At 38.7% G+C, this 26,365-nt stretch overlaps 1 protein-coding gene and 1 long non-coding RNA gene across 5 annotated transcripts; one reads left to right on the top strand and one right to left on the bottom strand.

Moving 5' to 3' along the window:
• The first annotated feature begins 71 nt into the window (after nucleotides 1-71).
• On the top strand, nucleotides 72-927 carry LOC128632726 (uncharacterized). The gene is made up of 2 exons (XR_008396301.1): nucleotides 72-140; nucleotides 239-927. It is a non-coding gene; the product is annotated as an uncharacterized LOC128632726 (long non-coding RNA).
• ninl (ninein-like) lies at nucleotides 577-26,365 on the bottom strand. 4 transcript variants are annotated; one of them, XM_017463472.3, is made up of 28 exons: nucleotides 26,129-26,365; nucleotides 23,152-23,363; nucleotides 22,787-22,883; nucleotides 22,128-22,303; nucleotides 17,294-17,387; nucleotides 16,627-16,817; nucleotides 15,600-15,755; nucleotides 14,334-14,501; nucleotides 12,105-12,241; nucleotides 11,127-11,267; nucleotides 10,868-11,042; nucleotides 10,515-10,625; nucleotides 10,308-10,397; nucleotides 9,864-10,011; nucleotides 9,666-9,731; nucleotides 9,464-9,585; nucleotides 8,948-9,306; nucleotides 6,146-7,774; nucleotides 5,515-5,619; nucleotides 4,927-4,996; nucleotides 4,552-4,836; nucleotides 4,260-4,373; nucleotides 4,027-4,173; nucleotides 3,785-3,934; nucleotides 3,454-3,579; nucleotides 2,366-2,575; nucleotides 1,500-1,613; nucleotides 577-1,391 (listed from the first exon to the last, which is right to left on the bottom strand). In XM_017463472.3, exons 2-28 carry the CDS (start codon nucleotides 23,332-23,334, stop codon nucleotides 1,200-1,202), a joined length of 5,556 nt encoding a protein of 1,851 aa, XP_017318961.1. In that variant the 5' UTR covers nucleotides 23,335-23,363; nucleotides 26,129-26,365; the 3' UTR covers nucleotides 577-1,199. The 4 variants fall into 4 exon arrangements, with proteins under 4 accessions (XP_017318961.1, XP_017318962.1, XP_017318965.1 ...); XM_017463473.3 differs by having other exon boundaries at nucleotides 22,128-22,294; XM_017463476.3 differs by lacking the exon at nucleotides 6,146-7,774 and having other exon boundaries at nucleotides 26,129-26,361.

The raw sequence follows: 26,365 nt of genomic DNA, 5'->3' as shown, positions 1-26,365 counted from the left end.
CCTTAATAATTACTATACACTGCTGGTGTTGATCCACCTTTCTCCTCTTCCCTGTCTCTTTTCAGGTGCGCTGCTTGAAAGATCACGGGGAGTTTGAAATTGATGATGGAACAGTTATTCTCTTAAAGAAGAATAGCCAGGTATTAAGACTGATCTTACATTTGTTCATTCATATATTTTTTAAAAAGTCAGATTACGTGTTGCCCGTTGCATTTACATGCCACTCTTGTCTTCACAGCATTTTCTGCCCGATGGAAGTGTGGGCAGCTGATTCGGCAGGGTGTACTGGAACACGTCATTTCTTAACATGACCATTTTCGCTGGTTTTGCTAGTTAATAACTATAAATTAACATTTGTGTCTGTCAATTACATTAATTTCAATAATTCAAAGAATTTATCAAAGCAGTGTCCAGGTGGTTTGCTGCATGAAATTTTACTGTCAAACTGTACAGTGATTTCATATGTACATCATCTATATCACACTGCTGCTATGGCTTAAGCAGGTCCATTTTTCTTTTTTGAATAAATGCTGTGAAGGTGATGATATAGTTGAGAATAATCGATAAAATTACAGCTTTTGCAAGACCGTCAACACAATTTATGAACATCACAGTGGATTGAACAGTAGTGTAGCATGATTGTGCAAATTTAAGGACAGCCTGTGTATCAAAAAATGTACATGTGAAGAATACTGTGCTTTGAGTTGATACTTCTCAATAGTCAAACACCTTTCAAACGTTTTTTTTTGTATTTAGAATGAATATTTACCATATACAGTCCATAATGTTTAAATTACTAATGAATAAACCAACTAAAAGGAATCCCATTTGCACGATGCCATTATATTTGGCCTTTTACATTTCAAACTTCGCCTTAATATTTTACTCAGACACAATTGTCTCAGAAGAGACATAAAATTTCTATGGCCTTTTACAAAACTGTCACATTTACGTAGTCATATAAACTTGTATATCACAATTAATAGCAAAATACCCCGTCAGTATTATGCCTGTCCTGTTAGTTTTAAGTCTAGGCTTGAATCACCAATGATTGTTCTTTAAAAAGTGTCACACCAGGAGTTTTCACTCTCTTACTGTGAACCTGGTCCCTTTTATAGATCATACATTACATCTGTAACGAAAAACTTAAGTAGATCACATTTCATTACTGTTAAAAGGACATTGGTGGCTAACACATTCTAAGCAGAAAGAGAGGCAGGAACAATTTTATGCAGGAGTTTGTTGAGAGCGGTCACCTTCTCCTCCAAGAGAAATGACTTTTTCTCTGCACTTTTCTGACGCTGCTCAGTTATCTGTAGAGCCTTCATGAGCTCTGCGTTCTCTACGTAGAGGTCCTTTATCAGCAGATCTGACTTAACATTCTCAGACAGCTAATAAGTAGAAACATTGAACAGAGCATCAGACAATTTCACCCCCACAGCCAAGTAGTAAGATTGTCACATAGTATACAGTACTTGGTGTTAACATTATGGACCCACCTGCTCCTTCAGCTGGTTAACCTTCTCCTGCAGCATCAGACGTACCGCCTTTAGCTTCACTTCCATGTCGTCCATCCGCTCCTGCATGTTCTCAATCACTTTCTCATACTGCTCCTGTTATATAATAGATGTATTAAAGTGAAGTGATAATCACTAATGATTATCATATCTCACAGCTCAAGAATCATCTTTTCTAGGCAGAACCTATGAGATATGAGAACCTATGAGACATGTTACCAATAATTTATTTACTTGGCAAAGGAATAGTACATTTACAACAGTATGACTAAACATATGCAGATTCATTTTTATTCTATACTGTATTCATGTTACTTCAGTGTACCCTTTTAGTTTAACTACTGTAGTACATACACACAGTATTCTACGGAGTTACACCACCATAATCATCCCAAACATCTGAACTTTAATAGCCAGTTTTAAAAGCAATAATACGGAAAATTACACATTTTGTAATTCCATAATAGCAATATAACATGATCTGATTTAGAAGGCTGACGTCGTCATAACCAGTGATACAAGTTACAATATTTAGCCACAGTAAATAAACCTAATTTTGCTTTAATAGGCTGTTTAGTAAGCAAATGTACAGCCAATTTGTACAGCCATTCAAAAGTGCTGGTACTGCAGCTGTATACTTAAGGAGTTAAGATTACAAATGCAAAGTAAATAAACTAGTTTTCTACATCTGGTTATATATGAGCACTTCATCTAAAAGAAAAGATGTTCACTCACAGCAAATATATGTGACTGCAAAAAGGGACTTCAATGCCTGAAGACATTTGTGGTGGACGTGTTTCTTCAAAGGTTCTGGTGTACGGGTGTACACGTGTGTGTGAGAAATGTACCTGTTGAAGATTCAGGTGAATCCTGGCCTGCTGGGCCTGAGAGTGGAGCTGCACCTCCAGCTGCTGTGTTTTACTCTGCTGCTCAGCCAGTTGCATGTGTACATTAGAAAGCTGCTCCTGGGTATTCACACCAATCTGTTCCTGTAACTCCTGCACCTCACGAACATGCTGTGCCTTACTCAGTGATAGAGCAGTGTTTGCCCTCAAAGCCTATGAATGAAAAATGTTTTAGTTAGAATTTTTCATTTTTAGTTTTTCTCCCCCTCAAGAGGCACCTTATATATGTAAAATGCTATGCCATGTTTTAGAACGCAATCAAAACCAAGATCTAAAAACACAACCTTGCACCAGTATATACATACAATGTGTTATATTAAAATAACTGATTAGAAACTAGAAATTTGTGGACACTTCTTGGGATGATAGAAGTTAACGGGCATCATTAACCAGAACGGATACTTTGTAAAAAATAAAATAAAATAAAATTTTAAAAAAGGAAGCAATTAATGGAATAGTAAGGTTTAAAGAATATTCAGGGTGTACCAATGTCTCCATACACAGGGGAAATTTTATTTATTTATTTATTTTTTTAGGCTAAATGTCTTCCCAAATTGTTCATACTTGATTTATAGTATAATTCTTTTCAGATAGCATTCTGCCATTGACAGAAGAACTATATATATATATATATATATATATATATATATAAAATTCTCATGGCTGGGTCGGGAAGCTATAGCAAGGTTATGATGGACTAAACAGGAAACATGGCAAGCACCACACACACACACCTTATTAACAAATCCAAAAAGACTGGAAGTGTTGCAGACCAACCGAGAAGTGGACGTCCACGAACACCCACTGATGAAGGCACAACCGATGTGGTGCTGGCAAACATAGTCCCCTATGTATGGACACTATGGATACTTTTGGGAAACCCTGTATTATGAATTTTTTACTATTTCAGAGTCACCATTATCTATTTTTGTCATTTTCAATGATGCATCATAAAAACTTCTTGCCTGACCTGTTCACTGAACAAAATGGACTGACTAATAAAATATGCAATTCATCAAGGACTTCCTTACCTGCTTTTCTGCCTCCTGCTTGCTGGTCTCCAGTTCAGCCTGTTTGTTTCTTAAGGTGAGGCGTTCATGCTTTAACTTCTGAAGTTCTAACTCCTGAGCATGTAGCTTAGACTCAGAATCTTTCAACTACAAATAAATTAAACAAACCCATATTACATGGTCTTCATGGTATGTATATTCAGTTAAAACCAGCGTCTCAGATTGCTTTTATTTAAGAACTAGCATCAATAACTCAGCTTTGAAAATATCCCAGAATTTACAGATATTAATCTTAAGTCAGTCAGTTTGTGTAAGTTTTGCTAAATTTGTATTTCAGGTGAAGGTGGTCAACCTTGTCAAGAAGCTCTTGACACTGTGCTTTCACACTTCTCAGTTTTTCCTGGAGAGCACTGGCTGCTGTCTCTTCCTGCATCCTGTGAACAAGCTGCATGTGTTCCTTCTCCTTTACAACTTCATGCATCGTGGATTCGAGCTCCAGAACCTGTGAAACAAAAGCAGTAGTATTTCATGAAAAGCACAATAATACTTCCTGTTGCAGATAATACAACACTTAACAAGCTTTATTTCTCCCACCTTGTTTTGAGATTCCTTCAACTGCATGTATTGTGTGGACATCTCCTGTATGTGAGCCTCCTTTTCCTTGCACATTGAATAAATCTGAGAATGAAGCTGTGCTGACTGGCCTTCAAGAGTGTTAATACACTCCTGAAGTTTTTCAAGCTGGCACAGGAATATGGTTTGCTTTATTACAAAATCATAGATGACAATTTTGAAAGCAAAAGGTATTTCTTGACGAGGCTTCCCACCTTTTTGTTTCTTTCTTCTGCTTCTTTCAACAAGTTCTCCTTGTCCTGCTGAAGCGATTGGTTTTTCAGTGTTAGGCTCATCAGGACAGATTCAACCTCTGTTAAGTGTTGTAACTGAAAAGTAAAAAAGGTATTAAGGGCAAATTTACAATTGGCATATGTTTGTGCATGTTTATCTGCATAAATCGATTGCTTCACGTTTTTCCCCCCAGTTAAATATAGTAACACAAAAAACAGGAAAATAAATACAAAATATAAATCCATTATGTTTTGTCCACTTAATGTAAAATACCTTGTCTTTGGCTTCAATTAGCTCTCTCTCTAAGAGGGTCTTTTCATCCTGCTTACTAGCTTGTAGCTGTAGCTTCTCTTTCCCAAGACTTCTATTAGTCTCTTGGAGCTGTTTGATGAAGACTGTCGTCTCTTCTTGTTCTCGACACACCTGTGAAAGCCTTTCAGTCAACATCTGCACTGTTCCTTGGTCAGAATGGAGGCGAGAATTTAACTCGGCATTCTCGTTGCTAAGCTGCAAGTTTCGTGCACTTAAGTCCAACACCTCTTCTCGAACCTTAGAGTTCTGTTTTTAAAAGGAAGCACAGCTGAATGATGGCCAGGGCTTTCACACAAATGTGTCTATATATGAACTTAATTAAGCAAATTGTCTTGCCTCTTTGTGTAACCTCTCCTTTACTTCCTGAGTTTTTATATACTCTCTTTCAATCTCCTCGAGTTTCTTTCTGGAAGACAGTTCAATATTAAAAACACAATAAGGTCCATATCTTCAGGCAGTTGCACCAATCTAACCATCGGTCTTAAGGACATTTTCCAAAAGGCAATTTCCATTCAAATGAAAGTGTATACAGCCATAAAGACATACATAAGGGCTGAAAGTGGAATGCACAGTGAGAAAGGAAACATATAAATACATATTTATGCTGCATATGTATTTCAATGCCTGTGCTAAACAATGGAAAAACAGGTAATTTAATCTTCTGATTTATACCTATACTCCAGTTCTCCTCAAAAGGGTCCATTATGTTTCCATAATGCATTTATTAATCACATTACACTACAGATGATTTGGTAGAAAAATGTCATTTAACAGAAGTTAGTCAAGTGATGGGGAAGGAAGATGTAAAAAATATGTATTATTAGAAGTAAAGGGTATTACATTATTATTTTTTTAAAGATATGTCAAAATACTTCCCACTTTTAGAGGACCATCATCTAATAAATATAAAAAGGAAGATCGCACCTCTTTTTGCTGACCTCATCCTCCAACCTCATTACATCCTGATGTAAAACAGCCAACCTGTCTTTCAGTGCATTGTTTTCAGAATTAACCTCATCAAGTTTGGCCCTAGAAGTAAGAAGAAAATGTTAGATATTTTTTTAGATCCTGTTTTGGTTTTAAACTATGGCCATGACTAGACCATTTAAGTAAAGGTCACTAATTTATAGAATATGGGACACACACACACACACACACACACACACACACACACACACACACACACACACACACACACACACACACACACACACACACACAATTAAGATAGAACAACCAGAAAATATTAGTTGTGAGAGGATGCAACACTGCACATTTTGCCACTACAATGCGTTATTTGTCATTCACATAAAATTAAAACATGCAGCAATTCAACAATAATGCAGCAGTTAGTAAAATGCAAGTGAAATGGGGACTCTTGTTATAGATTTATTAAAGATTAATGCAAATGTTGAGGGTTAAATGGAATTTCATTCCATGACACAATCACTGGATCCTTCGCATCCATTTTGTAGAAGCAAAACAACAATCAACACAGTGTGGATTAAATCTGTTTTCTGTGTCACGGTCATCTACCGGGCTGAATGTGACAAACCTGTGTGGACTTGATGGGTCCATCACTGTTTCCAGAGCAATGACCAGTCTCTCCATCTCTAGTAACTGCCCCTTCATCTGGCTCTTCTCCAGTGCAAATGCTTCCTCCATCTGCCGAACTTCTGCCTGGGTGTCCATCAAAGACTGCTGCAGCTGATTAGTGGTGTTGTCTGCCTCTTCTCTCAGGGAGCACAGCTCCTTTTCCTTGTCCTCCAAATGCTGGGTCAAAAGTTGTACCTCATCAGAGAAATGGTTGACGTTTTGAAACATCTCCATCTTCTGGTGTACCTCATTCCAGAGCAAGTCTATCTCTTTGGATTTGGTATCCAGCTGAGTCCTGAGTTCTAATGATTGTTTGTCCTTGTGCTGTAATTCTGCTCTCAGTTCCTTGTGATCTTCTGTAAGCTTGGTTGATTCAGTTTCCATTTCCACAATTTGGGATGAGAGTTGGTCCAAGAGATTTCTATAACTGGAGTTCTCTTGCAGAAGGTGGCTTTTCTCTTCTTGCTCCAAGTTTAGTAGGGTTTGTAGCCGAGTAGCCATGCCTCGCTCCTGGCTTAGAGCATCCTGTAGGTTTTGTACAATATCATTCAACTGATCCCAGTCCTCAGAGAGATTCTGAAACTTTGCCTGAAGGTCTTTCACGACATTACCTTGACTCCTCAGTTCCTCCATAAGTCTGTCTCTGTCCATTTCCACAGATCTTAGCTCAGAAGCCTGTGTTGTCAAATCTTCATCTCTGCTTTTCAATGCCTCTTGGGTTTTCTCCAAGTTTTCTCGAAGTTCATCAAGTTCCTTCTCTTGCTCCTCGAGCAGTGTTTGTTGCTGGACAAGTGCAGATGACAGATGATTACAGTTTCCGTGCATTGTTTCCTTTTCTTTTTGCACCATCTCTAATTCAATTTTCATGCAGTCCCATTCCTCTCCAAACTGACAAAGTTTATCAAGAAGCTCTTCTTCTCTCTTTTTGTCCTGCACAATTCTCTGTTCGAGCTGAGACACCTTACCAAGAAGTGTTTCCTCCTTGTTTTTCTCCACCTTTTGTTGGGAAAGCTTCCGTTCACGTTCAAAATTCAGTTTGTGCTCTAGCTGAGACACCGTACTAAGAAGCTTTTGCTCTCTCTCCTTTTTAAGGTCCATCTCTCGGGCTTTGGCATTCAGTTCTGAAGTCAGACTCTGTATGAGGGCATCCTGGGCTTTCATTGACATTGTGTTGTCCTCCAATTGAACACACATCTCCTCCAGCTTCTCCTCCAACTGCCTCTGCAACATGAGCGATTCCTCCTCTGCTCTACATTGTAGCTCACCCTGAGCTTGCATCTTGCAAATACACTCCCTCAGCTGTTGAACCTCTTCCTGGTGCTTTTCCTCCAGTTTTTTCCTTTCCTGAGCAGCACTGCTGCAAATCTGAGCCTGCTCCTCGCCTAAGTGCTCAGCACTGTGAAGGCGCTCCTTGCGCACCTCCTGCTCAAGCTCCTCCACTCTAGCCTCCCATGCACCCATTTCCCTGCAGTGTTGCTCGGTCTGTTCCTGCAGCCGAACTTGCTCCCATTGCAGCTGATGCAGCAAACTGTGCCGAGTCTCGCTGAACTGAGCCTTGATTTGTGATAATTGTTGCTCCAGCTCCTCCCTGGTACAGAGGAAGGTGCTAACTTTTTATATACTGTATGCATATCTGCTATAGTGGAACTGCCATGGATACCAGTATGGAAATAGATATGAACTGAAATAAATAAAATGTCTAAAGTGGGGAAAGCATGCATAATGAAGGTGAATTACATAAAATTAGCAACCATAATCTGTTTTTTAATTAAAAATTATAAAATACAAAACAACTCCAATATCAGATCAATAATTGAAACAGTGAATAATGGTATCAGAGTTTTCTAGAATCTAATAAGGAACCACCAAGGAGAGCTGTGATATGAATAATTTCTTTTGCTATATAGCTAGCTAGCAAAAAAAGCTAGCTAGCCTAATTGTATAGCCAAATGAATCTGTCACCTCTGCTAGCTAAATCGAACAGTAGGCCCATTTTATGAGAAGAGATTTTTTATTTTTTTTAATTAAATGTGCAATTATTATGGCAACTGTTTGGATAAACTGTTGCTATGTTTTCTAAAAAGGCACATCCATCCATTATCCTACACAGAGTCGAAAGGAGCCTGGAGCCTATCCCAGGGAACTTGGGGCACAATCTTGTCCCAACTCATCACAGGGCACAATCACACACACGCTATGGACAATTTGAAAATGCAAATCAACATACGTCTTTAGACCTGGGGAGTAAACCAGAGTACCCAGAGGAAATCCCCATGGCACAGGGAGAACACGCAAACTCTGCAAACACAGGGTGAGAATTGAACCTCCAACCCTGGAGGTGTGAGGCAAACATGCTAACCACGAAGCCATCGTGCCCCCCTAAAAAGGCACATTTGCAACCCAATTAGTTATCCAGGTGGCTAGAAAATAGGTTCATTCAATCATCCTCAGTAACCACTTTATCCTGGTCAGGGTTGAGATGGATCCTGAGCCTATCCCAGGAACACTGGGCTACTGGAATGCACTCTGCATGAGACAGCTAGATAACAGTGTAGATTAAAATTGCTAATCAGATCCTCATTCAACTTAAAGGATGAGTGTGGGCCAGAGGAAATGACTATTTACTTCCTTTTTTGTACCCCACACAAGGTAAGATCATGCTTTATTGTAATATCTCTATTGTGGTCATACCTCAAATTAGTGTAATTCATAGTGTTTCACCTGCAGATTCTGAGACTACAGAACATCTGGGCACACCCACCTAACAAGTAGTACTTCCTGGTCCATTTTCAGCTTAAGCTCTGCCTCCAGCTGGTCCTTCTCTGAGGTGAGACGATGCACGATGTTACCAATCTCACGGGCATAGTTCTGCTCCAGTTCTGCCTGCTCTCGCTGAACTCGTCGTTCCTGTTCAGGTCCCCAAGCCATGACCTCACTCTTAACTTTTAGTTCCCCTTCCAACCGATCCACACTCTGATGTAGCTGCTTAAGTCGCTCTTCTGTCAGAGCCTTCTGCTCCTCCAGTTCACTAATTTCCATCTTGAAGCCATGGGCAATCTCCTTACGCTCAACCTCCATTTTCTGCTTCATCAGCTCTATGGTGCGTTCATAGAAGTTTACCTGCAAAGCAGACAAAGCATAATAAGGTGTTGCTCTAGGTAGACAACTAAGATTATTCCGAGCAAGATTTAATAGTTAATAAATTCTTCCCCTTGCTTCACATGCAGGCATATATTCAACTTTATGAATCAAGAAATTTTAATGCATAGATTTTTACCTTGGTCTCCAACTGGATCTTCAGATCTTGGATCTCTTGTTCGTATCTTTCCTTGAGCTGCTCCATTGCTAGCTCCGTCTCAATGCTCACTGTGGGGGCTAGACTTACCAATGAACCCAGAGCTGTCAATATATGAAAGCCAGTGTACTTAATTTTCCCACTTCCATTTTATATAACTTATGACATTTCCATAATAGCTTACCATTGGTACCAATATGAGTGCATTTCTGGATTTTGGGAGAAGAGCCTTTTTTTATTTCAGGATCATCTAGAAGGCAAATAGATAAGCAGTTTGTTTTGATGAAATATTTCTCAGTGTCTGGAATCTACTGCTGTTAAAAGGGCCTATAAGTTCATTGGTTTTCAAAGATCATAAAAGCACTTTTTAAACAGAATTTACCAGAATCAGACTCGGTGGTTAGTGCTCTGCGGATAGACCAGGTGTGAGTGCAAAGTCTGTCCCTTGATTGTCTGGTTTTCCTTCCTGTACCTTGATTTTTTAGTACTTCCAGCTCAGAGCTCAACTCGTCATTCCTGTCCTGCAGCTCCTGTTGCACACATACTGTCACTGAGTGGCATAGGTTTCGCCAGAATATAGAGTGAAACCAAATAAACTAGGAAGTGTATAATACATTTAACACACAGCTATCTTACCGTTATTACAATTTTAAGGTTTTAGCTAGGGTGTATAAAACACAATGGAACAATTTACTATGAAAAAAAACAAACAAAAAAAAATACAAACATTGTCCATTCAACATGGTGATTCAAACTGTCAAACGAGATGCCACTACTTTAATATGCATCAAAAAAGGCATGCATTAGTACACAAAAATAGATTTACCCTGCACTGCAGCTCATACTCCTTGATGATCCCTGAGAGATGCTCCTCTCGACTTAGCAGTCCTGTGCTGTTTGGATCTAAACCACCATACTGTCAATCATAGCAAACAGTTGTATCACTAGACAACCACTCAGTTTGTTAACTCTTGAAAAATTAAAGCTGAACAAGGTCAAATATTTGAGGGCAACAAGAGACACAACTGCTGACCTTGTCCTGCAGCACATAGTCTAGATCCTTCTTTAGTTTAGAGATGGTGCTTTCTGCCTCAGACAGCTTCCCTTTCAGAGCACAGTTCTCCTCCTCTAGACGACTGTTCTCCTATAAAGTCAGATTGCCAAATACTTAACCTGACACCACATCGCACAGAAATATACACCACTCACCATGAGTGAATAGCTTCTAAATGAAGGAAGCCAGAACAGTATGCAAACAGAGAGAGAGAACGTGAGCTATACGGACAGATACTGACTAGTTATTTTCTTAAAAAATAAAATTAATTACAAAAAACATGGCTGAAGCCAGTGATTTACAGACTAAATTTAGCTTTAATCCTTGGTTACCTTGATGACAGTAGTAGCTTCTTCCTGCAAACTGGCTTCTTGGCCTTTGAGGAGTTCTACTTCCTTCCTCAACTTATCTCTCTCCTTCTCCATCTGCTGAAGCAGCACCTCATTCTCTTGCTCGGTCTCACTTCGCAGGGCACTTAGCTTTTCCCGGAATTCCTGCTCCAGATCCCTAAACCAAGCAGAAATACATGTCCTATGTTGAACTGATTTTAAGCAAATTTTATATTTTACATGTATAGAACATGCAGCTTACTTGATTTTAGACTCATTAAGTGACTCCATGGTGGCATGGCGGTCATCAATCTCTCTGACCAGCTGTAGGTTACGACGGTCTGCCAGTTCTAATTGTGCCTTGGCCTTGTCTCTCTCCTGACAGGCCTGATTTGCCAGCACTCTAAATAATGGACAGATACAAGAAACTTCCCATTAGGAGACCACACAATCCTAAGGACAACAAAAACTTTAACAAGGAAACCTTCATTTTCATAATTTTTACATTCTATACATCTATATCTATATGTTCTAGGAGTAGGGTGTAGCAGACATTATTCTTCCAAATACAGGGAAACAATGTGTCATACAAGCAGTATATCAGCTGTAGATGAAGAAAAAACACCCCATAAAATGTAATGTACTACATGCCCAAAAGTATATGGAGAACTGACCAATCACACCTACTGTATATGTGCTTATTGAACATCCCATTTCAGATTTGGTGCCTCCTTTTCGGTTATAATAACCTTCACTCTTCTGGGAAGGCTTTCTACTAGATTTTGTATTGTGACCATTTTGTATTTGCCCATTCAGCCACAAGCGGATTAGTGAAGTTGGACACCGATGTCAGGCGAGGACGTCTGGTGCACAGTCAGCGTTCTAATTCATCCCAAATGTGTTAAGTGGGTTTGAGGTTATGGCTTTCTGCAGGCCATTAGAGTTCTTCCAAACTACCTTAGCACACCATGTCTTCATGGAGCTTGCTTTGTGGACATGGGCATCATCATCATGGAATAGGTCTGGGCATCTTAGCTCCACTGAAGGAAATTTTTAATGCTACAGCATACAAAACATACATTCTAGACAGTTCTGGTCTACCAACTTTATGTCAACAGTTCGGAGAAGGCTTACATATGGGCGTGATGGTCAGGTGTCCATGTACTTTTGGCATATAGTGTATGTATCAGTAATTTTGTTGACCATTGATATAATATAGATGTGAGTATCAGAAACCTACTGAAGGAACTGAATCTCATCCTTGTAGGAGATAAGCGCAGCCTGGTGGATGCCGTTGCCACTGACCAGCAGCTCATTGTCCAAGGCAAGCGTGAGATCAACCAGGCTCAGCCGCTCTTCCAAAGAGAAATCCAAAGTCTGCATGGGGGATTAAGAAAATAATACATTGGAATTACTCTTAAAAAAAAAAAAATAATAAAAAAAAGTTTTAAATTTTATATGAGAACACTGACAATGTTGCAAATCTTGCAGTTATCAACAAAAGTTATATCCAAATAGTAAAGAATGACATTTGACTTTTGAGACCAAATATACAGTGGCAAGAAAAAGTATGTGAACCTTTTGAGATTTCATGGTTTTCTGAATAAATTTGACATAAAATGTGATCTGATCTTCATCCAAGTCAAGGGTATTGACAAATATAATGTGCCTAAAATAATAACACAAAATAAATTCTGATCCCTCATGTCTTTATTGAACACACTCATTCAACATTCAAAATGGCAGTGGAAAAAGTAAGTGAACCCTTACAATTAATAACTGGTTGACCCCACCTTGGCAGCAATCATGTCTCAACCAGGCGCTTCCTGTACCTGTGGATCAGACCTACACATCGTTCAGAGGAATTTTAGCCCATTCTTCCTGGCAGAAAGGCTTTAGCTCGGTCATATTCTTTGGACATCTCATGTGTATGGCTCTCCTCAAGTCATTCCATAGCATCTCTATCGGGTTGAGGTCTGGGCTCTGACTTGACCACTCCAAAAGGTGGATTTTGTTTTTCTGAAGCCATTTTGTTGTGGACTTGCTCTGGTGTTTTGGGTTGTTGTCCTGTCGCATCACCCAACTTCTACACAGTTTCAGCTGACGTACAGATATTCTCACATTATCCTGAAGAATTGTCTGATATACTTGGGAATTCATCTTCCCCTCAATGATTGCAAGCTGCCCAGGCCCTGATGCAGCAAGGCAGGCCCAAATCATGATGTTTCCTCCACCATACTTTATGGCTGGGATGATGTTTTCATGATGATACGCCTTGCCCTTTCTACGCCAGATGTAGTGCTGTGTGGTTTTTCTAAATAGTTCAATTAGTTTCATCAGTCCACAAAACATTTTGCCAATACCGCTGTGGAATGTCAAGGTGCACTTTTGCAAACTTCAGGCATGCAGCAATATTCTTTTTAGTAAGTAGTGGCTTCCTTCGTGGTGTCCTGCCGTAGATACCCTGCTTGTTCAATGTTTTACGTATTGTAGACTCATGACCAGAGATGTTAGCCAGTTCCAATGATGCCTTCAAATCTTTGGCTGTCATTCGGGGTTGTTTCTTTACCTCATTGATGAGTCTTCGTTGTGCTCTTGGTGTCATTTTGACTGAGCGCCCACTTCTTGGTAGAGTAGCAACAGTCCCGAAGTGTCTCCATTTGTAGAATGTTTGCCTAACTGTACACTGATGAATTTCTAAAGTCTTTGAAATCACTTTGTAACCCTTGCGAGCTTTATGTAAATCAACAATTCTTGATCGTAGATCCTATGAAAGCTCTTTTTGGCGAGGCATGGCTCACATAAGCATGCGCTTCTTGTGCACTGCAAACTCCAAACGTTTGAGGGGTTTTTAATCAGTCAAAGTAGCTGTAGTCCACACCTCCAAACTCATTTACTTAACTACACTCCAATTAGCTTTTTTGAGGTCATTAACTCAAGGGTTCACATACTTTTGACACAAGCACCATGAGGTTTTTTTTGGTTGTTCTCAATAAAGACATGAGGGATCAGAATTTTTTTGTTATTATTTTAGACACATTATTTTTGTCAATACCCTTGACTTAGATGAAGCTCAGATCACATTTTATGACCAATTTATTCAGAAAACCATGAAATTCCAAAAGGTTCACATACTTTTTCTTGCCAATGTACACTATAAAAATAAAACATCCTAAATAACTTCTATCATCATGAAACACACACTATCACTTATGTTTGCCCAATATTTTAGGAAATACAGTGGTTATCAATACCATCATAGCATACATCAACCATCAGACAGATCTAATTCCAACTGTAAGGGAAACACATTTACATAAATTGGTAGATGTCCTTATTGAGAGTGAAAACATACCCTCATGCTAGTACAAAAACATTAATAGTCTAGTGGTCTAGTACAATATTTTTTTTTTCAGTGAGAACTCAAAAAACATATAAAGAAATATATCCAGACAAATCCAGTTCTGACCTGAAGGATATCTCTGCTGTTACGAATTCCTTCCTCAGTCCAAACGGTGACAACACTCTCGGGACTGGCGCAGCCTGAGCCATCATCCAGCCGAGTGAGCAGTCTCTGGCCCACTGTGGCAGAGAGCAATGAGGGTGATGTGGAGCGCAGAACTCGCTCCTCAAGGTCCTGAGAGATCACAGGTAATGACATTATAAACAGCACATTTTCACTGGTTCTCAGAAAGCAAAAAAAAAAAAAGAAACGTAAAATAGTTCAGTGTCTAATCAGTATCATGCCTCCAAATAACACTGGGCAACTGTCAAGAGTGAGACATGGAGTTTCAGCTATGAATAACATTGTTTCACATAGCACTAATAATCTAAAACATGCTGGTGCTGTAAGCTGTAAGCTCTTTATAATGGCTTGGCCTACTTTTTGAACAAATCAAAACATTCATATTATATCCACACCAAGAGTGAATTGCACTTTTTTTTCCTTTTCTATAATTTTCTCTACATTCACTTCTAATCTCATAATGTAGTACTTATTTTGGATTATTATACATGTTCTGCTTTTAGAAGGATCTGAGAGTAAAAAGCATTTTCTTATTATGGCTTTGGATAAAAAAAAATGTCTGGATTAACAAAATCACCTCAGGAAAGTCCAGAGTGCTGTCACTGAAAGATTCAAAATTGTCTTGAAGGCCCCACATTATTAAATACAGTCCAGATAAAATCCCTGAAGTGCAATACATTGTGCTCATGCTCCACATGACTGTGGTTATAGAAATCCATTTGTTGTTATGTTCAGAGGGCTGCAATCCAGAGAAAGCTCCACCTTCCCAGTTAACTTAATTACTTCCAGCATCTGCTGGCCTCACATATTTGGCCTGGTATTGGAGCTGTTTAAACAGTCCTATTTGGCACAGGTAAGTATGTAGCTGCCTGTGTTTTCTGCCTGTCTGAAAATATATCCAACATACTGAAGCCATATTAATAATAGACATTTGTAGTGCTTTAAACACAGATTAATAACTTTAAACGAGCATGTAGAAGCCATTGAAAATGTCCTGGCCACTGTCAGCACTTGTGTGGTCTAAATGTGATTAGCTGAAAACTATATTTACTTAACTAACTCCTAAAGCAAATAGTTAAATGGAATACGCATGCCTAATTAGTGCATAAAAATCTATGTATCCATTATCTCAAGTTATAAATCTAGGACATCGTGTAAAACTGAATTACTTAACACAGGTTTTTAAAGGTTGGCTGTAAGTGTTCTGACCTGTGAGAAAGAGCACTGGGCAATGAAACGGGCAGGGGTGGATGCAGCTTTGGGTTCAGGCAAATCTCCATGTATAAACAAACCACTCTGGAACTCAGTAAGGCTCACTCTCCCATCCTGGTCTTTATCCAGTTTCATGAAGAGATTGTCTAACTCCTGTGTTTAGACACAAGGGTTAAACTCGGCCAGAAAAAAATATTATTGTAAATAAAATTAAAATCAACATTTACTTCTTGTAGATATACTGGCATTTATGTTCTTAAGACAGGTGTCATTCTTTATATCTGCTTTATTCTTACTGTAACATTGTGAATGGCTGCACACTGTAAGACAAGTAACATTTGAAGCAAAACTTTTTCTTTTTTAAACAATATTTTTAGACATTGCAGTTTCCACCCACTAGCTCTTCCTTTATGCATGACTGCTACTAATCATGATAGGGTGGGATAACACACTTGGGGGAATTCACTAACTGCCATATTCTGTATACACAAGCTAACAAATACCTGGCATTGGCTCATGTCACTGTAAACAACAGGGGAAGATGGAATGCCATTCTGCTTATGCATAGAGGAGGGCTATGCTCTGCTGGACTCTGCCACAGATGCTTGTGGCACTGCAAGGAAATTTTTTTGTAAACTTATGAAAGTTTGGCAAACACTTTATTTGTTGCACCGGGAGCTGGAACAAGGCCTTTTATGAAGAAATGACAGGAATGTAATGGCATCATACATGTGTGAGACATGGGTGATGTCGGCTGGAATCTCCACTTGTATTTCCACTAAGAAGGTAGATTCTACTCTCCACAACAGTGAATCTATTCCAAATGGCCTAGCTGGTAATTTCCCCAAAACAGAGTGGAAGGAGTGCACACAAACTCTTTCTATTGTGATGTAACAAAATCCTTTTTTTGAATCAGACAAGGTGCATGTAGCCCAAAACATTTTATTTCTTTTACTATTACCAGTGGCTGTATCATCCACTGCATTTTAGGTTGCTCTGGTTCTGTTCTTCCGTATGACTGTACCTCAGATTGTAGATCCTTGAGGCCGATGTGGTTGCATACTAGCAGCAGCTCTTGCTTGTTCAGCGTGCCTCCAGTGCCAACCCCCAACTCCTTCCAAACCGCTCTCACCTGCCCATCTGTTACTTCCTGGCATGGCCCAATGGAGTGTTTACGACTTCCTGAGCTGTCTGGCTTCCAGCGCTTTAACTGGCCTGAAAAGTTTTAGAAATTTGTGACATTGACCATGTTAACTGCTTTGTACAGTAATTCAGATGTTCCTCATGCCTAATCTCTTCTATTGGAACATGTGTTCAGATGATACTCCAGTGGATTTGATCCAAAAATTGATCAAAGGTTTTGCAGAAACTTGTGGAGTCCATGCCAGCTTGAATGCACACTATCATTAATGAAAAATAGGACTTACTAAATACTAAGAAACTCTGAAATTCATGTAAATATTTCAAAGATTCTACTTTTCATTGGTTTGTTGTCAATAATATAATTTGTAATGAAAACTGTTGCATTCAATATGAAAAGAATGCAAAAAAGAAGCATTTTCACTAGTGCTCTCAGACTATTGGATGCCGCTTTATACAGTGTTTTAGATTTCTAATTTGGTGTACAGATAAAACAAGACAATATACTGAGACTGTTGTACAAAACTACAGAGAGTAACCACAAAAATTACCTTGTGCCTCAAAATGAAGTGAGTGTTGAATGGCATTTTGTTGTTCCCTGCTTGTTTCCTTGTTGCTCCCTGTGTCTTCATCAGACTTCAAACTCTAAAAATATGGATGTAACAGTTCAGCAAAAATCCTTTCATACTAAAGCTTATCAAAATCGTCACTGCTGTATTAAACCTTTGTTTTTTATGCCACTGCATCTATATGTGGCTCTTTTGAGTATACAGAGTTAAGATGTGTTTCTATGATATAAAAATGGGAAAGATAGCAGTAGCGTTGAGTAATCCACTAATGGCAGAGTGAAATATGGCCATGAGGAATTCCAAACTGCCAACACAATGAGAAAGAATAAGTCTGAGACAGCAGACTAGAGAGGTGTCTCTTGTCTTTATCATGCGTTCCCTGCAGCCTAATTTATAGTTTCGTTCCTGACTATGGATTCAGTGGAATTGGTGGATTCAGGTGCAAATAATGTAGGCCTTTCTACTAACTTGTAGAACATTTCAATGTGTAGTACACGTTACATACATACACTTATATGGCCAAAAGCTTGTAGACAAATGACCATCAAATTCCTGTTTTTTTGAACAGCACATTCCAGATAAAAGTCCCTCTTTGTGTCACGTTGCGAGACATAAGGGAGATTAGGACGGATGCAAGTGCAGTTAACAGTTTTGTTAAAGGAGACAAAAGCAGGTAAATCCAAATCGTAATCCAGAACGTAGTCAAGACAGGCAAAGGGTCAGGCGATCGGCAAACAGGCATAAACAGGGCAAAGCAGGAATCAAGGTCGCGGTCACAGTAAACAGGGTCAAGACACAAAACAAGAAATATGAACTATAATAGTGAACTGGGAGCGGAAAAACCAGCGTGGACTAAATGTACTAATCTGAAACCAACTATATATCTAACAAGGAACATAACATGGACAATGACTAACTATCTAATACTCCGCGCCGTGTACTGGGAGGCGAGCGGTATATAAGCAAACATAATCAACGTTAATTGCTGATGACTGACACCAATCTAGTCACCTGCTCGAACAACAGCCAATGACAAAACAGGAAGGAGGCAGAACAGAAACATAACAAATGCACGTATCCATGGTAAACAATGTCACGGTTGTCAACATTCGAAGAGCGGGTGCTCGCGCACCTTGTTCGTGCACGTGTGCGCCCTCATGCTCTACAGCGCGCTGCCTAAAGGGGGAACCGTGACATTTTGCTGCTCTTTTGGGAAGGCTTTCCACTAGATTTTGGAGTGTGGCTGTGGGGACATCACTTATCTGAGAAATATATTACCAACAAAAATATTACAGCCATAAACAAGGCAAACTAATATATATTACACAGGAAAAATTTACAGAGCTTTTCAAAAGTATTTGCAGTGGTTTTCGCCTTGCCACTCTTCCATGGATGCCATTTTGCCCAGTGTCTTTCTGATAGTGGAGTCATGAACAGTGACCTTTATTGATGCAAGAGAGGCCTGTAGGTCCTTTGATGTTGTCCTTGGCTCTTTTGTGACTTGCTGGATGAGTAGTTTGCTGTGCTCTTAGAGGAATTTAGGAAGGTCAGCTACTTCTGGGAAGGTTCACTACTGTGCCAGGTTTTTCCATTTGGAGACAATGGCTCTCACTGTGGTCCTCTGGAGTCCCAGAACCTTTGAAATAGCTTTGTAACCCTTCCCAGACTTATGTATTTCAATCACCTTCTTCCTCATAATTTCTGGAGTTTCTTCATTTTTGGCACTGTTTTACTGGGTAAGACCTTTTAACCAACTTCATGCTGTTGAAAAAGTTCTATTTAAGTGTTGATCTGATTGAACAGGGTTTGCAGTAATCAGTCCTGAATGCAGTTTCATAGATTTGGGGAATTAGTGACTATGGGGGCAAATACATTTCCACACAGGCCCAGTTGGTATTGGATATTTTTTTTGCTTCAATATATAACATTATCATTTAAAAACTATATTTTGTGTTTACTCAGATTGCTTTTGTTTTATATTAGATTTTGTTTTAATTTCTGAAACAATTTTGTATTTTGAGATATACACAAAAACAGAAGAAATCAGCAAATACTTTTTCAAAGCACTGTACCATTGCTGACAATGGTAAGGGTGGTACCCTTTAAAGGTAGCTTTAGCATGCATCTTTCACATGGAAAATTTTATGTAGTGGTCAATTAAAGTATATAATAGCACCTGAGGAGCACCAATTTAAAAGTATGCTATAGTCATATTTCAAAGTAAATACTGTATATGTAACCCCAGTGACAATTCAGCACATTTTCTGAGACTGTAAATAAGCAACACAATACAAGTGTGGGTTTTACACATGCAGCTTAATCACTGTGTCACTTCAGTATGTGGAGGAAACACTCATAGAACCCATCAATGCAATCATTCTTTACAAACAGGGCTCACTGTTCAGCTTCCAGCAGTGCGTAATAAATCACATTCAAGCCAAAATCAATTTTCATCAGCTTGAGGTATTGAAAGCATTACATAACTGTTCACAAACAGTATTCCAGCAGAGAACACAGAGTGTTTGTCTCTTCTGTCCCTCTCATATGGTATCTTACTCTCTCCACCATCTCTTTTCACTCATTCCTAATGAGACTCTGTCTTCTCTCTCATATTCACCTTGGCACTGTACAAAACAAAGCCTCTACATTATAATAGTGTTGATAAGAAACTTTGTCTACATAATGTATGCCATAATAAAAATGTATTATTCAATTTTCTCTACTGACCAATCATATCCACTGAACAAAGCGAAACCTAAGAAGATGCAACTGTACAGTAAACAAACTTACTAATGAGGATCCTGTTTAAACCATTCTAAAATACAAACAATACTTAATTACTTCCAGCATTTGCTGGCTTCAGTTATTCAGCATGGTATTGGAGCTGTTTAAACCATCCTGTTTGGCACAGATAAGTATTTATCCGCCCATGTTTTCTACTTGCCTGAATATAGCTCCCACATGCTAAAACTATATTAATACTCAAGTTTTAATTTTAATCACATATTAAGAGTGTGTAGAAGTCGCTAACAATGTCCTGGCTTCTATCAGAATGTTTGCAGTATAAATATAACTAGCTGAAAACTATCAGTTTACCTTAACTTACCTGTTTAAACTACCCTAAAAGTAACAATAAAAGATGATTATACACTCCAAAGGATGATTGCATGCTGCACGATGACAATAAAGTTTACTCACATCAATCTCTCATCTCGTGTTGTGATCTTGGACAGTTAATAAAACAAAATCTTGCACAAAAATATGATACAAAATGTCTATGCATACCTGTAACATAAACTCATACTTATAGCAAATCATATTGCATAAGAGACTGGAAATGTCTTTGAAAAAATGTACCACTTCAGTTATTTACCTAACAAGAGCACCACCACTGAACTTTCCAAAAAGATATGAAATCTCTGATTACTGATCCCCTTCTTCCACAGACACTCACAGTAACTCTCAGTCTTTACCCAGTTTTCTTCTTTCTGATTTCTATTTAAGTTAAACTCAGATTTGCCCATATATGTGTTAATGTTCTTTATATTATGGTTAAACAGACTTGTTAGCTATTTAGATGATCATACTGTTTGAGGAAATATGGCTTTGAATTCTCCAAAGAAAGTGACTTAAAACCATGTAGTCCCTCAGGCTGCTAGAATAACCTGTGCCAGCTTAGTTACATAAAAGCCCTACATATTTTAAAAATGCAGAGACTGAGAAAGGGAGAAAATTTGGTATGCAAACGTGTTTCTAAAATGAGAGACCAGCAGACCCGATTACAGTGTATCGCAGGCTAGTTACTCACTCAAGATTTGTGTGTCTTCACCCTGGTCTCCACCCAAACCAACCAAACAAAACTTCAAATCTAAATATTTGAAGCCAAATCACTATAACTACCAGATAATCATACAGTGCTAAAATTACACTGGCTCAAATGACGCCTGCTGTATAAACAACAGACAACTGATGTTCCTGGCCAACACAAATTGCAATGTGATTGACTTGTGGAACAACATGAGCTCTGACACAGATACTTCTCACCACGAGAGACACTTTTTCCATATGAGAAGTGGTTCCTAATGACCACTATTGTGTTAAGAATGTGTCTTAACACCCTGAACAAAGGTTTGAGTCTCCCTCCCCCTTCAAACATTGACATGGATGAATCTCAAACAAAGAGGTTGTTACAGTTAGCTTTTGCTCTAGCAAACTCAAACAACACCTTTTGTATTTAAGGAATTGGTAATACGATGCCTCGGAAATGAAACAGAAAGATTGCAGAGCCTGATTGCAGGAGGAGTTCCACCACACTTTTTTTCTCTCCACAATGCAGACTGACAGTAAATAAAATATTTCCAAAAGAAAAAAGTAAGTAAGACAGAGGCCCCATTTATCCAGCACTCCTGCACTGTAGACGGAGTATGGGAAAGTGTATTAAACCATTCTTTGATCCTAAGCCAACAGTAACACTGAAGGCTGGTGAAAGTGGAGGTTCAAGAAAAGGCAGCCACTTGCACATTCCACAATACCACATTTCCTGAGTGGCGAGCAGCTGTGCTCACAGTCCTGTAGTGCTGGAGCCAGTGATTCCGGTACACTGTGCTCTAACTCTGCCATTGAACTACAAACACTTCTAAAAGCAACCTTGAGCATTATCCAACACAGACTCTGACATTTAAACATGTTTAAAAACCTGCATGAATACAACATACTGTCCCATTTAGAGACAGACAGTGTTATAAATATTTATGCAGTCTCTGATAAGGTAAGAATAACATCCTTGAAACCAGACTGAGAGTGTGAACCTTCTTACCTCTACACTCTCTAGTGAGGTGGAGCGTTTGAGCGTTGCCTTCCTCACTCCTGTAGAGGGGGTCTCATCCTTCTCTGTATCGTCCGTCAGCTGTGAGGTGGTTTTATCAGGTCGTGACCTGCGTCCATAGCGTTTGGTCCCTTTTACAAACTTTGGGCTCACCTCCTCTGTGAATGCTCAGGATTTTATTAATAAACAACATGTAGTACAAAACATACAAGCCAAGATGACAAGAAATAAGTTTTTATAATTTTGACTATAAAAGCAGACACATTTGTAATTTCAAATGATTGTAATATCTCAAAAAGTTCATCATGGCTTATAAGACATCAACTGTATCTGAAAGAAAGTGAACAACTTGGGGAAACACTTCAATCACATCTATTAATTTATTTTTGATCAGAAGTTGCACTTGTCATGCGAGACAATAAAATATTGTTTTATTGGAAATTTCTTCCAAAAGAGCATTTACAGTAAATAAAATAAAATAAGTAACTGTTATAATTTTAACTGCATAAATATTTTTTTCTTAAAGACATGTAAACCATGAACGAATATTTTTGTGGAAGAAAAACATTTTTGCAAGAATTACAATGACATTTTATACTGTGCGGGCCAAAAAACACTTTTAGACGGCAGTTAGCTCTAAAAAGATGTACCTGGCTCAAGGTAGCTGCTTTCCTCCTCAGATGTAGAAAGGTCTAATGATCTGGAGAGCACAGCTACAAATCCCTCTTTGAACTCTTCAAAATTTACCTGAAACCATAAATAAGAGATCATTACTATAATTATAAAACATCCATACAGACACTGTACATATTGTAATTAGGAAGACTAGACCTATAATCAGGGTTATTGTAGTACTCTGAAACTATAATGAAAGCCCCCCATAAGCTTCATGTTTTAAATAAAATATTTGGAAATGGAAAATAACATGGTAACAACATCTACATTATGTAAAAGTATTATAACATTGGCTGGCACAGTCAGCTAGTTTCATAAGAGAACGCTCATGCATCATCACCCTTGCATAATGCCTTGGCCCAAGCAATATGTCCAGTAGTAGCGGTAAATGAGCATCCAAACTCAGCTTGTGGCACAGTTCAGTGAGCTCTTCTTTATCCAGGTAACCCGTGCCCGTAGTGTCACAGCTGTCAAACTCCTCTTTCAGCTGAGTCACATAACGGTTCTGCTCATCCTCATCCATCCCACCACATACTGCACAACCTGCTTAACCTATGGAGCAAGATGTATAAAAATAACAAATTTTTGTTTAATTCAAAGCGCTTGTACCTAAACAGAGTACAGTGTATAGGACCACCAAGATCAAAAGACAATTTAGTTCCTCACATATCTGGATACACAGAGACAGACAGATAGATTGATAGATACAGTGTTGTGTTATTTCTTCTGTTTTTGTGTATATCTCATACTAAATTGTTTCAGAGATTAAAACTAAATCTAAGATAAAACAAAGGTAACCTGAGTAAACACAAAATACAGTTTTTAAATGATAATGTTATTGATTGAAGAAAAAGAGTTATCCAGTACCAACTGGGCCTGTGTGAAAATGTATTTGCTCCCATAGTTACTAATTCAACAAATCTATGAAACAGCATTCATAATGGGGTTCAGCTGGACTAGACGCAAGCACTGCAAACACTGTTCCATCAAATCAACACTTAAATAGAACTTTTTCAACAATATGAAGCTGGTTAAAAGGTCTTACCCAGTAACACACTATGCCAAAATTGAAAGAAATTCCAGAAATGATGAGGAAGAAAGTGATTAAAATAAATCAGACTGGGAAGGGTTACAAAGCTATTTCAAAGGCTCTGGGACACCAAATAACCACAATGAGAGCCATTATCTCCAAATGCAAAAACTCGGCACAGTAGTAAACCTTCTAAGAGTGGCCGACCTTCCAAAATTCCTCCAAGACCACAGCAACGACTCATCCAGCAAGTCACAAAAGAGCCAAGGACAACATCAAAATACCTCCAGGCCTCTCTTGCATCAATAAAGGTCACTGTTCATGACTCCACTATCAGAAAGATACTGGGCAAAAATGCCATCCACAGAAGAGTGGCAAGATGAAAACCACTGCTAACCCAGAAGAACATTAAGGCTCATCTGAATTTTGCCAGATACACCTTGATGATCCTCAAACCTTTTGTGAGAATGTTCTGTGGATGATGAGTTGAAGACAGTGGTCCCGGTTACATCTGCCATAAACCAAACACAGAATTCCACAAAAAGAACATCATACCTACGGTCAAGCATGGTGGTGGAAGTGTGATGGTGTGGGGATGCTTTGGTGTTTCAGGGCCTGGGCATCTTGCAATAATTGAGGGAAACATGCTCTCTACCAGAAAATCCTAAAGGAAAATGTCCGGTCTTCTGTCCGTAAGTTGAAACTCAAGTGCAACTGGATCATACAGCAAGACAATGATCCAAAACATAGGAGTACAACCACCTCTGAATGGCTCAAAAATGCAAAATTAAAGTTTTGGAGTGACCTAGTCAAAGTCCTGACTTGAACCAATTGAGATTCTGTGGCAGGACCTTTAAGTTTAAGGGGGCAGTTTTTCACATGGGTGATGGATGTTGGATAACTTTTTTTGCTTCAATAAAAAAATTTAAAAATAAAAACTGTATTGTATGTTTACTCAGGTTGCCTTTGTTTTAAGATCTAAAATTATTTGGTATGATATACACACAAAAACAGAAGAAATCAGGATGGGGCACATACTTTTTTTCACAGCATTATAGATAGATAGATCGATAGATAAATAGATCAATCTATTGATCCATTGATCAATTTATCTATAGTGCTCTGCAAAAGTATTAGCCCCAGGACTATCAACACTACTGGTTACATTATCAACACTAATGCGCAATAGTGTTTTGGTTATCTTAATGTGCTTAATGTATACCATATACAACCCCAATTCCAAAATAGTTGGGACGCTGTGTAAAATGCAAATAAAACCAGAATGCAATGATTTGAAAATCTCATAGACAATATGTTATTCACAACAGAACATAGAAAACATCAAATGTTTAAACTGAATAAATGTACCATTTTAAGGAAAATAATAAGGTAATTTTGAATGTGATGGCCGCAACATGTCTCAAAAAAGTTGGGACAGAGGCAACAAAAGGCTGGAAAAGTACGTTACTAAAAAGAAACAGCTGGAGGTTAATTGGCAACATGTCAGTAACACGATTGGGTATAAAAAGAGTATCTTAGAGACGCAGAGTCTTTCAGAAGTAAAGATGGACAAAGATTCACCAATCTGCGAAAAAACTGCATGACTTGTCCAGATAAACAAACTGGAGATTTCTTGTGACTAAAAGTTTAAAGATGACAATCTTTTGTAATTACAATATTAATATTGTTGCTCATTTAATTAATATAGTATATTTGAATGCTAGTATGTATGTACTAGCAATATAAACCCACACACATATAGAAACATTTGTCATACCCCACTTCTAATGGTTTCCACTACAAATACCATTAAAAACCATCATCTAACCGTTTTTTTTAAAAGCAGCTTTCCTCGTGCGGAAAGCTTGTTTTTGTCTTCACCAAGATATGGTGAGATCTCCAACATGCCTACACACACACACACACACACACACACACACACGAGACCACCAAGAGTGAGAGTTCAAGAGTGCACATATTTGCTCTGTCACATGTATAAAGTATTATGATTGAAACTTTCGATAGAACAGTTCAAAGTGTGTTTACACACAGTTATGTACACGTGCGTTTCCCATGATGTATTGCGCGAACCCTGAACGCTTCACCATGGGAACGAGACTCGACTGTACCGAAAACAAAAGCCTGGCCAGCCAGGACAACTTCATCTGTTTAAAACAGTCAGTTTCATGAGCAACACTGGAATCCTCAAACGTCTCGGAGCAGATGCGTGGGCGATCTCGAAAATATGCACACGTAACTGAAATAATGAAACATGAGTCCATCTTACCGTTTTTACTGCACAGTGCCGTTACTTTCCATACAATCCTCTCTGTTTTGTCCCACCGCATCACCGCATGGATTAAAGAACTAAAGTGACAAACTCCCCATTTAATCCACAGGAAAAGGGAGCAGGAGTGTGTCTGAGGTACCGGTACAGACACACACACACTGTACCGATGCACTCTCGCCGTTAGTTAGTTATTGCTCATTCAGTAATGCTGTGCGTGTGTGCGTGTGTGTGTGT

The sequence above is a fragment of the Ictalurus punctatus genome, chromosome 3, assembly GCF_001660625.3.
Source record: "Ictalurus punctatus breed USDA103 chromosome 3, Coco_2.0, whole genome shotgun sequence".
NCBI classification, from domain to species: Eukaryota; Metazoa; Chordata; class Actinopteri; order Siluriformes; family Ictaluridae; genus Ictalurus; species Ictalurus punctatus.
Note: the sequence above shows the minus strand (reverse complement) of the source record. Positions and strands in the feature narration are given on the sequence as shown.

Bases quoted from the DNA above. Each gene is read 5' to 3' on its own strand.
- ninl (XM_017463472.3), bottom strand. From the start codon at position 23,334: ATGGATGAGGATGAGCAGAACCGTTATGTGACTCAGCTGAAAGAGGAG. The intron at 10,626-10,867 runs GTAACCAAGGAT...CTGACTTTATAG, and splicing joins AAGCTACTACTGTCATCAAG to GAGAACAGTCGTCTAGAGGA. The intron at 9,732-9,863 runs GTAAATTCTGTT...TTTGCCTTCTAG, and splicing joins AACCACCGAGTCTGATTCTG to ATGATCCTGAAATAAAAAAA.